The following is a 21152-nucleotide window of genomic DNA, read 5'->3' on the forward strand; positions in this document are numbered from 1 at the left end:
AGAATTTTATGTTGCACTTGAAATGTAGTACTTAATTAAATTTTGTTTATTAATAGAAAAAATGATTAAGCAAACATATGATTGTGTGATTTCGAACACCTAATGTTAGTGCATGGATGGTACATGTCAAGTGGAGTGCTCTTTGGCAGACACAGGACAAGATGGGTTTTTAGATGGTGTGGCTGTTTTCCACTGACTTCATTTGTGAAGCACCTACTCAAATTTAATCACATGCCACGTGTACCTTTTCCTCCCTGGAATAGCCACTGAAAAAGAGGGCATGCATCATACATGAGCTCCTCAAGTCTCAGCCCTTCACAGGGGGCACTTGGGTGGATGTGCCATTCTTCTGACCTCTCCCCTATGGGTCAAAAAGTTACAGGTCGGAGTCTTGGGGGCATTGGAACAGGTATCTTGGTTCTTATTTAAGGCTGTTGTTTTTTGCATAATTTTCTCGGAAAATATGAATTCCATAAATTTTAAACTATTTACTTCCATTTAAAATTAATTTTTTTTAAATGTGAGCATATCATTTTTCATTAATACAACAGGGTTTGCATCATATGTCAATTTATGCCGCATCATAATTAAATATTTAGCGACCAAAATAACCTTACATTTACACAGTTGGATTGGTATAAACAGTAAGAATCTTAATAAAGACCTTTTGTTGGATAGTGAATGAAAAATTAATCCTTTCCTTATGTATTGTGTGCGCAGAGATAAAATGTTTAATTTATAAGAATGGACAATGACAGTAAGGGCCAACTGCAGGGCTACATGAAGGGTGTGAAACGAAAGAATGGGATGTCTGGATCATATATTTGAAATCTATGCAGCTACATGCTTTCATCCATTCCCCAAATGAACTAAGAAATCACACAAAAGACATCCCATGACGGCATTAACATACTGCTTTCAATGATTCTGGAACACACTTTTAAGAGTGGCAGTGAGTGAGCAATTTATTGGATGATTTCAATGCCTGTGTGTGGGTGAAGCCATGAATCTCTCCAGACTTATTTAGTTAGCAGCTTCCACTTTCACTGCGGGGCCTCCCCTATGCTCCATGGAATTGAAATATTTTTAAAATAGTAAGTAAATATTAATCATTATTATTATTATGAATTCCTAATGAAAATTTAATTTTACAGGTATGATAATCACTTTGATCAAAGGAAAACTAATAATAAGGTACTAGGAGGCATGGCGGGTGAGGAAAGGGCAGAAATGTTGTGAGAAATGACAAGGAGGCAGGAAAAATGGATGCAAACATATTGATCGGCAGCAGTATGTTGAAGACTGTAATATATAGGAGAATGTTAGTTAAGACTATGAAGGGGCAGGAATAGGATAGAGATGTTGTACAGAATGAAGAAAGTATGCAGAATTGCTGAAGAGTAGGATATTGGGTTGTGTTTTGTTGATAGGGGCAAGGGAATGAAACAATATATAGCCTGTGTCCATCCAAAACCAACCTTAACCGGTTCATGACCTATAATGATAATGATGAGAGCTTGCAGTTGCTTCTGCACATTTGCATATTTTCTGTTTTCACTTCTTTTAGAGCAAAATACGTTGCTCGCACTTCCTTCACCTGAAACAAGCTGTTTAAAGTGATGGTCCACATAACTGCCTCAACTACCTTTATATGAATGCATGTATTAACTCTGATGTTCCTCTAAATTGCCAAACTTAGTTTTTTATACAAATTCTACATTTTTTATCCCAGTGTGAATGTATATTCAATATAGATGGATGGGCAGAGGGAAAGAAGTGTGAGACTTCAGTAGTCAGCAATAAAGCTAATTCATTTTTATTATTCCTGCATGTTTCTTTCGCTGTGATGCGAGGGGAGAATGTTAGGCAAGTGAGTAATGGGGAGGAATTACTGTACTGTTCGACATCAGGAGGCGTTTTATTAGACAGCTAAGAAATGTATTGGTGTTCTGTCCATGTTTCCATTGGTGCCATTTCACTTTAGCAGTGGCTAATACATTATTGTGACACAGTTATATGATTACTGTTTAAAACGTCAAGCATAAGCACATATGTAAGCAACAGATTGTAAGAGAAATTATTTAAATATTATTAAAAGAGGGACAAAAACCATTGTAATTTTCCAATAAATAAAGATTTACTTTCAACTAGTTTCGATTTCCTACATCATTTTCAAGTTTTGTTCATTTCATTTTTCATTTGTTTTGTTCAAGTTTATTTAGCTGGAAAATGATGTAGAACATTGAAACTAGTCGAAAAGAAATCTACATTAAGTGGAAATTGCAAGAATTTTTGCCTCTGTTACTATGGAACAGTTCCACCACATCACACCTGACTCTGTAATTTATATTAGATATTATTATGTTAGCAAATGATGCCAAACTTCAAATTGCTAAAGTAATAGAATAATGGATCACTTTCTATCACAACTTTGCCCTTTTTGGCTTTGGAAAAATGGGTGAAGTGGTTATAGAAAGGTCAATTTAATTGCAAAGGTCATTTACTCCAAGACTAGTCCAGTATGGTGCTATACCAGGGCTAACAATAACTATCAAAGTACATACCTTTCCAGAAATATTGTCTCATTCAGTTCATTAGATATGCCACACCCCAGTCATACAGAGAAGTTTCAAGAGGATGTTCAGGACCATGCTATAAAACAGTAGTACTTAAACCAATACCTTTACTTTTTCTGTAAATCTTGGCAATCATTTTCACAGGTCACAGTGGAACATACACATCATTCAAATAACTGCGAGTGATGCCGCTACAGTAACTTTTAACAGGGTTATCCACTGATGTGCATTTTACTGCAAAAATGACAAAACTATTCATACTGGTGATCAATACCAATTATACCGAAAATGCTTGGCTTCAATGATTGGTTCCATTTCAATTTGCAGAGGCAACAATAAAAGCTTGCTATGAACCTGAATAGCGCTATTGGTTACCATCAATTAGTAACTATTCTTGTCTTTGACCATAAAAAGGAAAGCATAAGCAGTTAGTAATGAATTAAGGGAAAAATAATTATATCATGGGTTCTCTTGGCGGCATATAGGTGATAAGTGGTGTCTTGGAATAGAAGTGAAACCTAATGGCAATGAATTGGTAACATGGCATGCCAATTTTACTAATGAAGGTGTATACTGTGTGCTCGGAGTTAGAAAGAGGTTTTTGCCAGGGAAGAAGGAAAGTATAAAACAAGTAAAACGGTTCAGTGGATAAGCACAAGTGCTTCTTGGGGCATTTACATTGCTTTTATTGATGGTAAAAATTAAACGTAACCAAACTATGAGAGACAAAACAGAAAGGAGTGAAGAGTGGTGTACTCCCCTCTTAGGTGAACATTGCTCCTGAATGCAGTAGTTTTCTTACGTTGCCTGCAATTCTGCAACCACATAATGAAGTTGGTACTTCCATGGTGAAATTGGAAAACTCTAAGGGAATGCTAAGTTTTCCGAGACAGAGTCAGAGAATAGAAAACTTAATATTTGCGTCATGATTTTGCATTGTGAATTTTCCATGGAATGTTTATTTGCCTGTCACCATTCTAAGTATTTAGTTAAGAGTTGGCATAATTTTTTGTTTAAAGGGAAAATGTAGTATTTCCATGGTAACAGTACTGATAATGGATGAAATACATGCACACAATCTGTAATACAGAATACACGTATGGCAGTAACTAATAATTATTTGGGAGTGAACACTGATAGTATGTCTGTACGTAACTAAGTTAATTGATTCCGTGAGTTGAATGCAGACATTTTAACAATATTGACTCAATTGGAATAAAAAGAAACTTCTTTAATCTCTTTGAGAAGTGACACAAATTGGTTTCCTTTGAAATTCATTGCATAGCCACAGGATGCAAAACATTTTTTTTGAGGCTCTATTTAAGCTCATCGGTATTTTTTTCATTACAAATCTTGAGAAAAAACACATAGGCTAATACTTGGCAAGATATGATACACCCTTAGTTTAGCTGCATCATCCTTGAAATGACAGAGCCAAACTAATCCTGTTGCATGCTCCACCCTTTACCTCTAAATGGGACAAAAAAACTCTTCAATGTGGGAATGCGGATAAACTTTAAATGGCTGAATGTAAAACTGGGATTACGCTGTTATCTTTCTGATAGTGAAATCATTTAACAGCATTGATGCAAGATGTTCCAAGATTGTGTACCTCCCACTATGCCCATGCTAGCTTCCCCATGTACCCATTGAACCCATGGCACCTTTCACTTGTTTGTTTCATATGATATGTTAAAACACTTGGTGTTTTCGTGGATTTTATATCAGGTTAATACTATGGCAAATAAATATAATGACACAGATTTAAGCATATACCTAATACTTGATCTTAGGAAAAATTATTTTCTTGTATTTTTCAGTTTTTGATTTTGATATTCAAGACAAGCATTGCGATTCAATTCCAGTAGGTATTTCAAATTTTTTAAATGGTATTCAACCCATCTATAGTTAAGATAATTAAGGTTAATGGAGACTTTGAACTCATTTTGTGTCAATTTGATTAAGTCCATGAACACTTGAGAAATGCAACCACAACACTGCATCAGCAGCACTATCAATGACTCATGTCTGATGCTTGAAACAAGTTTTTTGTCTGATTTTCTGGTATTTTCATGCTCATCAGTGCAAAACAGCCATTCAGTTAATGGCACAGCATTTCTCAGTGTTCATTTTCATATTCCTCCAATCAAGTTTAAAAAACAAATGGTTAATTCATACCGATAGGACTCCATTATTTTATTAGCGAGCTATATATGAAGAGATAAAACCTTGAATAATAGACAAATTATTCATTCTTGTAGTTACTTGGAGCTGGTAAAGCAGGGGACCAAGATCCCAATCTCTTAGTCACACAATATTATTTTAAAATTTGTTAAACATGCACACGAATGCTCACCAATTAGTATCAAACCATCTGCTTCAGCCAATACATCAACACAGACAGGGTTGCCACACTTTTGAATCTATGAACTCCCCTTCCCCCTCCTTTCAGGTGTTCCCATTCGGGCCAACATTTCGATTTAAATCCAGATGGGCACTTCGGCAAGGGTGCGACACAGGGTGGGAATGTGCCACTCACTCCAATGGCACTCTGCAAACTAGAAGATTAGATTGTCTAACTACAACAAATGCCACCAAAATAATACATTCACACTCCTGAAGCTAGGATGAATTATGCTGTGTCTTGTACGAACATACAAATAATTCACGATACACATGCTTTCTTTTTACAAAACTACTCATCTAACTAACTTTTTGGAACTATCATATTAAAAATATATTTTATCGATTTTTTCCCTTCAGACCCCCTCTACTCATAGTGCTTGTAACTTATGACCATTTGGTCTTTGGATTGCCCAAGTTTTGAGCATGAGAATTTTTAACCATGGGGTATTCCATATTTGCACCAAGCAAAGTTCATCATAAAAATGAATGACTTAGTCAGTATTTTGACAAGAATGAATGAAATGTGTTCTTTATATTCTCTCGCTATGCTACATTTTACTAAATTATTATCTTTTTAATACCATCTAATGCACTATCATTGATCAAAATAAGTAACATGTTTCACCTTTACTCTCAGATCCCACATGCAACTAGAAAAATTCATTCAATTAATCTTTATCAATCCCTTGAGGGAGAGAGCTGTTAGCCCAGGGATGTATGGTGAACCTGAATCCTTAATTTAAATGCTTGTTTCACTGTTAATTTCTCAGGTAAACAGTTGCTTATAAGACAATGGTAAGCCATTGTTAAGGATCCATCACTGTCTCATTATAGTCAAAAATTCTTGAATATTCTGTAAATGATCTGAAACAATACAAGTGAGCAGCAATGTCCCCGAGAGAAATGCAGTGACATTGCATGCCCAAAAAGTAGAGGTGTTAGAGGAGGGGTTGCTCATGGAAATCCTATGCATCTGACAGTAGATGAATGGGGCGATCCCAGTCCACCACTAGAGGACAATTTAATTCATGAGATGTCTATTCAGGCATGCCCCTTAAGTGTATCTAGTGCTAGTCATATACTACATGGGATGGCAGCAACATAAATGGAAGGCATTAAACATTTGGATCAACTGAATTTTGATTCCTAAATATAGCTCTTGCTTTGTGCATTGGTACTCTGTGAAAGAGAATTGCTTCCATGCAATGCAGACATTGTAACATCTTCAATTACCATCAAACCTCAACAAACGTGCAACAATGAGATAACAGAGAAGGATTAGAACAATGTGTACAATGTTCAACTTATCAGCGATGTTTCAAGGTCTAATAAATATTACAGTCGACATGCTATCACTACCTCTAATCATGATCTACTTATGATTATCTTCCATTTTCATTTCCAATTTTAGAATTTTTTTTTAAATCTTTTAAAAAAACAATGTTACGACACACAAAAATTGACACTGTAATTTTGGTAACCATTCATTTAAGACAAGATGATTGACAAAGAAAGTGCATTCAGTACAACTGTAACTTTATTTAATACAAATTTTTGAAAATCTTAGATTGCATGGGTAATAAATGGTAAGAAATGCACACGATTAATTTTGAATGCTAAAAGTGGATTTTGCAGCATGAATTTTGCGGACTGAGTTGGACCTTCCCCCACAACTTAATCCATTTTCCTGCGTTGTTCATGATGCTTGAACATGGATATCATTTCCATTACTAACTGGCCTAAGTTTCACTAAAATTTTTAAAACATCAAATATTTCAACTTGAGCAAATGAAGAGAAGAGGACAAAAAAGATATTAAGCTGAAAATGATATGTCAATCCTTGAAACAAGGTCTGTGTGATTACTTTGCAGGTAGAGTTAGCCAACAATAAGAATGATCTAAAATGAAAAAATTCAATCTTCTTCATTAAAATTATTTTCAGAAAATGCATAGATAGATGAGATGACCCTTTCCACTGGCGCTAGTGTGTTGGCGTGTGTGCGCAGACGCTGAATAGGTGAGAAAGGGAGGTTCCACATTGTGCAAGCGACAGAGCGGAAGATAAGGCGATGGTGATGAGAACATTTTAAGATTCAAGTTTCCTCATGAGAACGCAGATGCATCAGATCATATTTGGAAAACTATGACAGTAATGCTTCTGATACAACACAGAGTTATTCCTCTTTGCCAGCAAGGCTCTAGGCAATTACAAAAGAGACCACTACCAATGAGTAGGAGGGAACATCCCTTTCCTAAAAATAAATTTATTAACAACAACCACAGCAATCAACCCAAGGGCTGGCTTGATAGATGAAGTCAGAGATCATTTAAGTCCTGCATGGCCAGTCAAATTTGTACATTCTACTAGGGTATGAATGATTTATATAACAGAAGCCTTATACCCAGTGCATTTTCTGCAGTTTCCTGGAAGATCTGACCTGAAAACACTACTCAGGGGAATCGGCGGAATTATTGGGAGGGCTCTGGAGGCATTACTGGGAAAGGAACTCAGGCTCCCCGGTCAAGTTTCCCAACACTCAACCCGCTGGACTACTACGCCCAATAAATTAGTAAACATTTATTCACAAAATTAAGGGGAAAAATACCATGACTTTGATTTCCAATAACTATTGTTTTCACAACAGCGATTTAACTACCCATGGAGTTTCATTCCACGAGGTTGAAAAGGGTCACCTGTGTTTGGATAAATTTGAAGGTGTTCATGGAAGAAAATAATGACATGGAAAAGTTACGTTTGGGCACTAAAACAAGGCTGGGATATTTACAGTGTGAAGCATTGAGATTCATCTCAATATTATTGAGATATTGTCTCAAGCTCAAAATAGAAGACAAAATGGCCACAGGTAGTAAAAGAATTGCAAATTTAAAGCATTGCTTGGTCTGAAAAACATAAAGATCTTAAAAAGAAGGAGCACAACATGGAAGATGGCTACGTGTAAGATGGAATCATTTGGAAGATGTGTGAATGATACCTTGCGAAGGCACTCACATGACTGTATCTATAATATACTATATTCTAATTCATACACTCAGGGAAAGAGCATATTTTTGCAAAAATATATTATGATTCATGAATGTTTGTCATTTAGCCATAGAATCTTGAGTGAGGGCAAATTCTAGGTTGGTTTGCAATATGCGATAACTTCAGTATAATACACGTCATGTGGGGGTCTGGGGGGACCTGGAAGTGGGGAAGACAAAGGGATTCGGGAAGGAGGGGGGGAAGGTGATTACATCTAAGTTTTCCAATACAAGACTTTAATTGGCCTCCTTGGGACTTCCTCCATTCAATCTCAATGATAGTAATCCAGCCTCCACATTCAATACTATTAGAATATCTTTGTCTTGCCCATAAGCTGCACCTTTGCTTTCAGCCTAATCCCCACAAGAAAGAAGCACTGATACACCATTAGTTTCCATGCCAGTCAAAAATTTCCAACACTAGTAGTCAGTACTCATTTATTTAGATATTTTATATGACATGCTATCTTTCCGTTTAATTTCATTACCTTCTTAAAAAAGTGAATTCAAATTTGAAATAGTTTTGCAATTTGGTTTCAAAGGCTTAAAGTTTATTATTTACAATTTCTCGGGAAAAATATCCAATACATTCAGAGTAACTCCAGTTGCCAGTGAAGAATGAGAGGAGCAGTGTGCATGCAATTGTCACTTTTGCTGAATACAACAGGAGATGTCAGGAGCATGCAAACACATATGTACATGTACTTAGTTATGCACATTTTAGAATCATTCAGAAGCATACAGTGGAATGCACACATCGATGCACTACAAGACCATGCCATGGAATCATGCCATAAACCATGAGAACAGAGAGAAAAAAATAACATCATGCAAACAACATTTAATTACTCAAAATCTTTGGAAATTTATAACATGCTTTCATTATTTTTAAATCTAATGAAAACATTTTCTTCAACAGAATAAAATTACAACAGTTATGTGTTCATTATCAATATTTATATCAAATTTATGGTAAAAGTATTAGATAATAATGAAAGAAGTATTCATATGAATTGTGTTGCAATTCAAAAACATTATTCCATATTAAATTCAACAATTTATCCATGAACTTACAAATATTACTATAACTAATTGCTGAGCAGTGAGGAAAATGAAAAACAATGACCATCAGCCATCGGCTTCAACCTGGGGAATACGGAGACAGACCAAAAACAGTTCATACTCAAACAGAGCGTTGAACTTCATTAACTCAGACTTCTCTGTGTTGCCAGCATGCATGAGTGAGTGTGATTACACAGAAATCATTGCCTCTGGTAAATTGATGGCTGAGTCTCAGGGAAGGCTTACAAAATCAATCTATTCTGGTGGGCATTCAGCTGTGTACACGCTGCCAAATGGTATAATCTCGAGAAATATCTTCCCTCTCCTCGTCAAAGGATATGACTTTCACAATTCATTTAGGATAGAAATTCAGCACATAGGGAACTGACAATTGGGAGATGGGATGCTCAAGAGAATGCTAGCTGAATCCAGCAGCCACAAGGGAAAATGCAACTTTGCCTCTGAAGGCCTTAGTTTCAATGTTAACATTCTCTCAGCACATTATTTTCTGCGCATCAGTACTTCAGAAACAATTTTCATTTCTTTTCATCGGTGGGAAAAACTCCCATAGGAAACAAGAAGAAACTTTTTTGGGTTCTAATAACATATCTGAAGTATCCACAACACCAGACCCATTGATAATGACTATCTGTGGACTTAACTCTAGAATTTTGCCAGCTTCACTGCATGTTAAACTATTTTCTATCAGGCAGTGAATGCTAAATGGATTCGTAAAAAATGCCTGTCACTCACACTGGAAAAAGACAACCAGTTACAAAAACCATGAGAAAACCACAACAGAAAAATGAAGATATTTTCCGAACCCAAAAGAGAGAATTTTCATGGCAAAAAAACTGAGTTACAAATGCTTACAATCAATTCACTGAGCATTCCACATTCCTACTTAGCCAAATAATCTATCCATCTCACCCACTATTATATTGATGAAAAAAATGTAAGCATATTCCCAAGGTGCAATAATAAAATTTGTTGTCTCAGGCGTAACTTTGTGGAATTTGCATAACATATTGAAATGTAATGAAATAATTGACTTTGTAATTCCACACACTTTATTTAAAAACACACGACCCAGGTTTCGATGTTGAACGTCATCTGATGATGACGTTCAACGTCGAAACCTGGGTCGTGTGTTTTTAAATAAAGTGTGTGGAATTACAAAGTCAATTATTTCATTACATTTCAATGTGCAATAATAAATAAATTAAATTAAAATTCTAATAAAAATCAAAATTTCTAACATTATATCCATACACACCGACATATGCAGAGATAATAGTTTACACACTGTGTGTCTGGCACAGTTGAATGAACTTCCTTAAAGAAAAATATTATGCCACAAGAATGTAATAGAATCGAGAAATTTTAAATGGTTAAAAATTCTTCAAATTATCAATAATGCCTGGAAAATATCTATACAAACGACTATAGCCCATGTACATTAATTAAAATCTTTATTATCTACTATAAGTTATTCAATATATCACAGTATACTCTTTGAGAAAATAACGATGTTTTATTTTTTAAGGCTTGTTCAAGAAAGGTTTACACCTAAAATAAATACCCTGCATTATGTGCGATGCCTAAGTGATGCAAAGTATCTGAGTAACATGACAAATTATTCTCAATCAACTAACCTAATATCAGAAGTCCTCCTCTCCACGATATCTATCTTGATCCTTGATTAACATACATTTATGTATGTTTTCTATAAATACACAATATCTCAGGAACAAGGGCTCTCGGTTGAACAATTATCTCATCATATTAATGCTAATAAATTCATCGGAGCAGTTGTATTGAGAGGCACTTATAATGTACAGTTGCAATACTGAAGGTGAATTTTCGTGTCCTAGCCATCGTTGTTGTTTACCAAGTCCCTGGTGGTAATGATATACCCCATGCTCTTAGTCATGGTGTAGAATGTATCTCTCCCTAAAATATTGACAGCATTACATTGTTTGGTGATAAAAGCATTGATCTAATGACATGCTCTCATTGTCTACATTAGGGATTGCAATAACATTCCGTTAACTGTTGAAGTGAGTATCATTAATGAAAAGCCAACCTGAGTTGTGATGAGCTCAAGTACACTGACTAATCATACAATATCTGATATTGACCCACATACCTTTTGTGTCATACAATTAGTGCTGCTTTTTCAGACCACCTAGCGCTCAACAAAAGTATAATTTTCACTGCCTCCAGTAAAAATGGTCAAGCAACATATCTCAACGTCAATTTACAGCTGATGGTTTTCAAAACTTTAAGAACTGCCCATCTCAAGAATCATGGGATGGGCAACAGAAATTCAATTTGTTTATGAATATTTTATGGCCTTTTTTTTTCGTTAAAAGAAAGGTGGACAAAAGATTATGTGGGTACAGCTAAACTGCAGTCTCAAAAGCTAATGGCATGTATGTATATCAGCACCTATCAGTTTATCAAATTGTCAAATTAAATTTGTTGGTAGAAGTTTACATGATGCAAACATTAAAGCTTATAAGAAATTAAGACTTGCTGACTGAATGAGAAAAGGACCTATTATTGATACTGCTAGCCTTACAAGTTGATTAGAAATTACTAAGGAACATGGAATATTATAAGATATTGAAATGAAATGAAATAATTTACTTTGTAATTCCACACACTTTATTTAAAAAAAAACACGACCCAGGTTTCCACGTTGAACGTCATCATTTTCACGTCGAAACCTGGGTCGTGTTTTTTTAAAATAAAGTGCATGGAATTACAAAGTATATTATTTATTTTCATTTCAATACTTTATGCAAATTCCATAAAGTTATGCCAGAGGCAACAAAAAATAGAATATTATGAGGCATGACACTACCTGTATGTCTTCAACTATGAGACCCAGTCCCTATGCTCATTTCAATTCAGAAGCAATGTTAGATCCACTTGAAATAGCTAACTATTTTTGTCACCAATTGTGCAATAGCTATCCTCACGCCAAAGCCAGGGTGAGCTCCATGTAAGCCCCCAGCCTCTTAAGAGCTCCATGTAAGAAATTCTCCTCATTGATTTGTATCGTCCAGTCCCTCTGAGGTCTTCGGTAACATTGATTCTTTAAATAACTCTTTGGCGAGAACATTTTCTCAGATACGGCATTCCAAGCACCCAGTACCCATTTAGCAACAACTGCACGAGATGGGTGCATAACCATTCCAGTTACACCGCACCCACTCCTTCACCTTCCTGTTTCTCCATCAGGCACAGGTTACCTTCGATCTGCCCTTCAATTGTTTGTCAACCAAGGCATCCCGTGGCTGCAGTTGGTTAGTCATGCCCGCTGGGTCAATGGCCACAAGGTCAGTCATTCCCTTCATCACAATGCCGCTCTTTCTTCACTCCCTCACTCGCCAGCACTCCACACCATTTCGAATGAATCACCAGCACAAGCAGAAGGAGAGAGAGAGTTCAGAGGAGCCTCCTCTGCCCCATTTCTCTTTAATCTCATCAAGTCTTCTGCCATCCATCCATTTCCCTGTGCTCATGCATTAATGCTAGCATGGAATTTATCCTTATGTGTGATCTTTCACTTAGAAATGATGTAATGGAGAAGTTTCCTCTCATGAGCACTGACTGCAAGCATACTAGTGATTGTATTTTTGTAGCTACCTGTCGTTTAAAAAATTACGGATTCAGCACCCTGTCTGCCACCAAACTTCCTCAATATCTCCATTTCCTAGGCAATTGTCAGTACCTCAATGAAAATTATACAACAGGACACTGCAAACTGTCTCCACTTGACTTTTGCATTCAAAACCAACAACTTTCTCTCCCATGGCGCAAGCTCTACCCATAATTTGACCTCTAACAGCACATCGCAATGGGAACGAATTCTGGGTGTGGGATGGCTGTGTGCTCCTATGACTACTTCAATTCTACCTGAGCTAGAAGTAAAGAGGTGATGTCCATTAAAACTACCAGTTAACACATTTCTTTATTTTACCTGTACAACCATTATTCCCTCTGTAACTACCTATACATTATGACTTTATAATGTATAGGTAGTTACTTAATTAGACGATTTTATTATGTACAGGGTGTGGCTGGACAAAATTCAATTTGAACTTCCCACCGTTTTATACCACGTGTACAGGTCATCATTGGCACCCAAATAAGCTTGGCATATGTCATAAACTCATAATGGTTGCTATGCTGAGAACTAAAGTGACAGAAATTATTCAGTTCTCAAATTTTCAGAAATGCTCAGATCTCATTCGGCTCAGTAACTAAAATGGATGGCATATGATTTCATCGCTAAGTTTAATGAATCGGCAAAGTACATAACCGGTTTGGCAAGATCGGTGAGGAAAACTCACCCGAAGGAGCATGTTGTAATGATGCCTAACATAATTCAACAGACTCAGAAGCTCATTTATGAGGATTCAGGGCAATCGATATGAAAATTGCCGTCGGTTGTCAGTGTGAGTGAAAGGACTATGTATGCATCGAATCGTCGAGGAGGACCTCCGCTACAAGCCCAGACATCCAAACGTTGTGTCATTGAGAGCCATTGTTGAAATGACATTCAATGATACGGACATAACACGTTAAAATGGGCCTGTGAATGCTTCAGACCAAGAATGGAGGCCATGATTCAAGTAAGTGGGACATACATTGAATGAATTCATTGTTTATGATCATGCCAACATTTTAGTACAAAAAATTTCATCTTTGTAATACAAGATTTTTGGAAAAATTGTTCAATTTGTTCATATTTTTGCACTGCATATAAGGCAGCAAGTGATCAACACATTCAGGGATTATTTCATAAAGCCACAAATAAGTCACAATTCATACATATACTTCCATTTTAATTTGTAGCAATATCTGTCCACTACTATGAATGCCATGTTCGCTCCAAAATGCTACCATTATTTTCTCTTGAAAAGGCTAGTTTGTATCCATCATAGAAAAATACCAAGACAATATAGTAACATGGCGATTTGTCCTATTGGGAAATGGACCCCAATATACCTATTCATGGATATACATACTCAAGTTGTTATGACCTATGCACCAAGAAATTACCCATGAAACATTGAACTCACGAGAGAACATTAAGTATTACATGCACTTACTGCTGGCATTGATATCATTGATTTCTTATTTTTTGAGCGTAAACAGAGTCCCCTCTGCCTTATCCCTGAGGTATATCAGGGAAAACAGGGTAGGGACTGTATTCAGAGAACTACTGTGAATCAATTTTTAATTTGATAAACAGAAAGAAATTTAGACTCCACACTTAATCATATCATTGTATTATTCCATAGGTGGGAAAACAGGTATGTTCTTTTTAAATGCTAACTAATAAACAATCTTGCATCTATTCAAAAATAGAAGTAATCTTTTAGAGACTAGAGATATTCTATGACTGAAGTCTTCATTAGCAGTTTCTACCACTTTAACCAGGCAAGTGAAAATTATTAGGCCAAGTATACCAAGGTAAATATAGTTTGGCCCATTAATCAAGTCTCATACCATTTGGCAACATTTCAAATACACAGAATGCCACTGTAAAAAATTTCTATCCCGAGAGTGGTTCTACTATTCTCCCCGAATACCTATAAATCATTAGGATAAAGATGATGGATGATGGCATTGGTGTATGGTAGAATGCACCACTAACCTTCCTCATTGGCATCAGCGTGCCCTTCACCGTGGCCCTCCATGACTAAAGCATCACTGTGCTTCCGCCTATAGCCCTTGATGCTCCTGTCCTCGGTCAGCCTCACATCTGCTGAGCTGGTGCACAACTTGCCCCCATCCACATGGTCCCCAGAGGTGACAAACACCACATCCCGCAATGATCCCTTGCCCTCAGTGGACAGCACACCAGAGTGGTGAACACTGCCATAGCCGAGAGCAACAACAACCGTGGACTCCACTGGGGGGGGTCCCTCCGCCCTGCCCAAGTACCCGCCTCCCCCTCTCACCTGTCTCACTCCAGCATCCTTCTCACTCACTCGTGTCAGTCCAAGGCCACCCTCTAGGCGATCACCACAAGCACTCACAGGAACAAACCCAGAGGTAACTGGTGCAGAGCCACTGACAGCAGAATCACGTTGAGGTGATGACTTACTGACACCAAACCCAGGACCACTTCTGGTGGCAGAATGGATGTTATTGTGTCCCTTGTCCACCTCACTCCCATCCTCCGTCTCCCGCTCTGGAGATGCCGTTAGACCCACGGACACAACCCCAGAAGGAGAAGGCTCTGGTTCACTACTAGAGACAAAGTGGACAGAGCATTGAGCCTCGGCCACTGAACTCCTTGTCGGAGATACACCACATGAACTTTGATTGGGAGGAGGATTTTCAGGAGAGGCAAAACCTTCAATGGACCCAGACACCAGACTCGTAGAGGCAGTTGAGGTGGATGAAATGGAAGTCTGTAAATTTGAGGCAACATCACTTGTTGTGGTGTCTGCTGGGCTAGCAGTGGCACTGTGGGTAGTTGTATCGGGTGGACTTCCAGCACTAGCCATTATGCTATGCCCATGAACCAGTTCACTACTTGATTGGACAGTAGCAGTTTGTGGCAGGGTATCGCCTGATGAATGCGGGGGAGGTCGTGACTGTGGAGGAGCAGTCGATGGAACATAGCACGTGGAGGCAGATAGAAGTCCTTGGTTGGAACTCTGCACTGTGGTAACATACACTGGAGGAGAAGTAGCCTGAACAGACTGATTCACAGCCGTCTGTGTAGACACCGAATGGCGGAGGAGAATGGCAGCCGAAGGGTGATTAGGAGATATAGTGATGGGGGCATTGTTGGGAACAGATTGCCTGATTCCGGCATAATGATGGAGCAATGGAACAGTCATTCCTCCACCTCCTTCTAAGATAACATTTTGCTGGTTAAGTAAAGTTGAATCTATTTCACTAGGGGCTCCATAATTGGTTACTATTGAAGGCTGTTGCTGAGGCGTTGGCTGTGAGTGACATGGATGTGGCTGCTGATGTGATGAATGATTATTAGATACCATCATCGTCTGCTGCTGCACTATTGTGGTTGTGTTTTGTTGAACAACTGTGGTGTTCTGTTGACTGCCATGGATCTGTGCCCTCACCTGATGGGTCGTTGGAATGGTGCTACCATGAGGGATAGGTGAAGGAGCAGTGTGCAAGGTTTGCCTCGGATGCTGTTGCTGCTGCTGGGATAATGGTACAAGGACATTCCCACTACACTGAATAAATTCTCCATTTGGCCTCATAACTGTCCCACCATTACTAACGAAGGAGTCTGCAGTACCTGACTGATTCACTGTTATCTGATGATTGCCTTGAAGAGTGGATCCATGAGGAAGCAATGTCCCAGGGTTGCCAGAGTTCCCTGCTGCACCTCCATTCACTAAAAACTGCCCCTGTGACAAAACTTGCTGTGGCTGCTGCTGCACTATTTTGCTGTCTATGTGATGATGCTGTGAGTTTGGCAGTGTTGACGGAGTATGACCCCTGATCACCATGCCACCAGTGCCAGTTGTTACCAAATGGTGATGATGAGATTGCTGTGTTTGTTGGGGATGTGGCTGAAGGGTGTGTTGCTGATGAGGATTCACAGGCCCAAATATATTTTGAGCATGAGCAGGTTGAACTTGAGTGAGAACGTTTTGTCCATTTAGATTTTGTAGTTGAAGCTGCAATGGAGGGAGGCCTTGATTTGAAGTGTCAGGGTTTGATGTGGTAGCTCCAGTGGGCACCAATGTACCATCTGGAAGGGCACTCATAACCATTCCTTGTAAACCTGGAACGGCTGCCACCACAGTTGCACCAGTTCCAATCAGTTGTTGAAATGGAAAATTCTGAAGGAGTGTGGTAGTACCAGGAGTACCTCCAAGACTAAGTGGCTGCAATAGATTTACTCCTGCAGTATGCAGAGCCTGTGAAGATGAAGCAGTGGTTAACAAATGTTGTGGAGGGCCACCTATTTGACTAACTTGCTGGCCTAATGCTCCATATGCAGAGGCTGGAGTTCCGGCATTAGTTGGTGCACCCCCAGACGATGCACTAGCAAACTGATTCATTAGGAATTTTCCACTTCCAGGCACAAAAGCAACAGCCTGAAGCATTCCCCCGGGAGCTCCATAATTGCTCGTTGATCCTGGAACAACCACCTGCTGCTGAGTATGATGATGGCCAACTGGTAGTTGGCCCTGCTGCTGTTGGTGCTGAGTAGCAATATGAAGCATAGAGGCAACTGTTTGCGGTGAAGGTTTCCTCTTCTTGCCCTTCCTTTTGCTGATACCAGGTGAAATAATTTGTGGTTGCAAATGAGATTGCTGAATAGTTGCTCCAATCAAATCAGCAGTGTGCACAGTGCGAGGTGATGAACCATCCACTGGTAAACCTACAGCCATCTGGTGAATATCTGAATGGCAATGCTGATGCTGCTGAGGATGATGCTGCAAAAGATGCAACTGGGGAGGTCCACCACCGACTGGGAGAGCATTTACCAGCTGCATTACAGGTTGAGTGGATACCAGTGGTATTGATGTAGAAGAAGAAGAGGGAGGATGAAATTTTACTATTTGGCCCTGTCCACCATTATGTGATGTCCCATTAGTTGATCCAGCCCCAGTAGCACTAGCAACAATAAACTGTCCATTACCATTTGAAACCAGAAAGTGTCCAGGAGGTAAACCTGTAGGGGATGTTTTCAAAATTGCTGGCTGGCCCACACTGATTTGCTGAGGGTGAACAAGAGAACCCCCAAGGTCCAATCCTTGGGGTTGATTGCAAGGTACTTGTATGCTACTAACCACACTCTGTACCATTTCTAATGGTGACTTTGAACTTGAAGAAGAGGATACTGTAACAAATGCTTGTGAAGTTGGAATGTTGGAGAGTGAATAGTGAGAGGTTGGAGATGAAACTGGCGGAGTTGATGTTGAAGTGTTACCGCCTGACACAGTAATTGTTGGTGTTTTGCCTGCTTGCACTGATGTTATGGTATTGCTACTCACAGTGTGACCACTTGCCATGGTTGTTACCACCGATGGAGATTGAGAATATTCTCCCAAATTACTCTTAGCACTGCTGGCACTGATCACCTTTTGATCACAGCCATTTAATGATCCACTAGATGAGGTTGAGGTGATATAGATGTTACCATCTAATGTTTGGCAAGTTAACTGTGTAGAAGAGGGAACACTTGTTTCCTGTTGCAATACAGGATGACCCCCTACCTGAGCAATTGAATATCCCTCAATCAAAACATTAGGTCTTTCACTGCTGCCAACATTATCTTCAGTTTTTCCAACTCCTTGCGTGGCAACACTGGTTTGACTTGTACTCACGGTTCCTCCCTGTATAGGTCCTCTGGAATCTGGTAACTGATGTTGATTTTGACTACTTTGCATAAAATGAGTTGTTTGCTGCTGTGGGTACACCTGAAGCGTTCCTTGTTCCATAATAGGCATCTGCTGCACCTTAAATTGAGCTGGGATACTCTGTGAAACTGACTGACTTCGATTAACTTGAGATTGAGAATCAACATTCATATCCTTTTGCTGGCATAATGTCTTCTCTAAAAATGTTGATGATGTCACTGGATTATCTTCAGGAGATTGCTGTTGTTGGGCAATAAGCTGTTGCCGGCACTGATTTGAAACCACAGAAAAATTGGTGCCCGTTTGCAAAACTTGTTGATGTGTTTGGTTTGGTGAAGATATTTGCAATAAATGATTTTCATTCATTTGATGGGGATTATTGTGGTTGCTTATGACAGAACTAACCTTTGGCTGTCCAATAGTAATATTGTTTCTATTAGAGATCTGATGTATCCTATGATCTTTTGAAGTACCTACTTGATCGGGACCAAACTCATTTAAAGGTTGCCTCAGGATCAATTGCTGATGCTGAACTTGTGCACTTGGTTTACTAGTTTGAGTCTGAAAAATTATGCCTTGGCCTTTCACAGAGGCACCTGTCACATGACTCTGGCATAAACTCACTGGGGTGGACATTGTAGTTGAAACTGTAGTTATTGTTTGGTGACATCCACCCAATGACGGGGAGGAGGAAATGAACGAATGCATGGCATGACCTTCTGCAGTTGCTGGAGTAGCTGTGTTTATCAAATTGGTCATATGGGAATTGGAACAAGATTTCGGTATACCACAGGAAGTAGGAATAGGAATGGTATGTCCAGGGGTACTGTTGGCCTTAGTTGTTAGCATGCCACTAGGGATTGACACAATTCCAACAGTGGAAGATGAAATTAAACCAGAATGATTAGCCTCTAAAGCCTGACAGTTAGATTGAGGTGTTGATGATTGTCTTCCACTAGTCGGGGACACAGCATCTCCCCCAAACACAACACTTCCTCCCGTCTGCCTTGATATTGTGCTGTTGAGCAAAGCAGTTTGCTGTGCAAGGTAAGCTGTAGGGTCATCCATGAAGGAAGGAACACCCATTACTGTAGTCACTCCAGTTGAATGAGGTTGAGCTAAGGAGGGAGTCGAAGGACTTGGGGTGGAATTGCGTGCAGTTATGATCGTGTAACTTCCACTAACATTAGGAGGGGGGAGACGATGTTCCATTGGTATCTGCCTGACATCAACATTTGGGCATGGGGATGATTCACGCTCCAGAGCACTATATTTTGTCCTCTTTACTTTGCCAGTGATGTTAGTAGTGACATAATTAGGACTACTACCTTTTTTCCTCTTACATACATCATCCCATTGTTGCTGATGAGGAGCTGATACACGATCAAAGGTCTGTGCTTGGATGGCTGGAGAATGTGGAATAGTAGCTGGAATGGAGATATTGGGTTGTGTTTGAAAGGCCCTGACACCAATGCTGTCCATCACCAACTGGCCTTGTGGTATCTGAGGTCTAAATGCTTCCAAACTAGGAGTGGCCACGATTCCATTAGGAACAAAGTGATGATGCTGGAGATTACGAGGAACTTTGCAACCTTCTTCAGGCACTAAACGAGCTCCAGGAGGAAAATGCTGCTGCACTTTGACCAGTGTATCTGGATTAAGAGGCTGTCCCTTTGGAATGTCCTCACCAAACATAATTCGACCCCCAACTACACTCATTCCCTGAAGACCATAACCACCACTCACTGAACTGCCAGGTGTGAATCCATTGGAGCCACTGTGAACGAGTATCCCACCAGCCCCATATCCCACACTACCCGTGAGATGGAAATTGACAGCTGGTGTGGTGGAGGAAGGAGAGGAGGTGGATGACTGCATATTTGAAGAAGACACAGGAACTAGGGCTGATCCAAAACTGGAAGTTGAGAGTGCAGGAAGAATTGGGGCCCGGACAGGAGTGGGGGAGTCCCTCTCGTTTGCATTCCACAACTATGAGAAAAGAAATTCTATTATTAATTACAGAAGCACACACATTATTGAAATGAGACAACGTCATCATGAGGACATGTATATTACTACTTTGATTATGAAATTGCAGGAGCACATTTCCACCAGTAGCTTTATGAAAGCAAACACTGGAGATAGATATATATATATATATATATATATATATATATATATATATATATATATATATATATATATATATATATACACACACACACACACGAGGGTCATCCGGAAAGTAGTACCCGTTCGTGCCGCATGAAGTGCTGACGACGCGAGTAGCCGCTGGACGAGGTCAGATAGCTTCAGTGGCTTGTCTGCCTTCTCTGAGCCAAGTTGCGTGACGCTAGCATTGCCTGTGTTGTTTCTGTGATTGTTTACAATGTTTAAAAAAATTGAGAACGCCGCCAGTTGTGAAGTGAGGGCAGTGATTAAATTCCTCAATGCAAGAAACGTTCGCCCATGTGATATTCATCGCCAATTAAAGGAGGTGTATGGAGACAATGTAATGGACGAGTCGTCTGTTCGGCGGTGGTGTCGCAACTTCAACATGGGGAGGGGGAACACACACGACGATGAGCGTTCGGGGAGACCGTCTGTCATTACAGACCAACTGGTGAGCTCAGTTGACGAATTCGTGAGGAACGATCGGCGCGTCACAATTGATGACATCTGTGAGCAT

General features: G+C 39.2%; 1 protein-coding gene across 2 annotated transcripts in view; it reads right to left on the reverse strand.

The window, feature by feature from the left end:
- The window catches only part of LOC139688654 (mucin-4-like), a 188716-nt gene that overhangs the window by 16307 nt on the left and 151257 nt on the right, over positions 1–21152 (reverse strand). The window contains exons 6-7 of one of the 2 annotated variants that reach the window (XR_011700775.1): positions 14761–20452; positions 4933–5134 (exon numbers count right to left, since the gene is read on the reverse strand). Coding sequence is in view for 1 of the 2 variants with exons in the window: in XM_071586220.1 (XP_071442321.1) it covers positions 14761–20452 (5692 nt within the window). In the remaining variant the exon portion in view is untranslated. The remainder of the gene's footprint in view (positions 1–4932; positions 5135–14760; positions 20453–21152) is intronic. The other variant, XM_071586220.1, reaches the window with a different exon arrangement.

The sequence above is a fragment of the Hetaerina americana genome, unplaced genomic scaffold (assembly GCF_022747635.1).
Source record: "Hetaerina americana unplaced genomic scaffold, ioHetAmer1.1.p SCAF_21, whole genome shotgun sequence".
Taxonomy (NCBI): domain Eukaryota; kingdom Metazoa; phylum Arthropoda; class Insecta; order Odonata; family Calopterygidae; genus Hetaerina; species Hetaerina americana.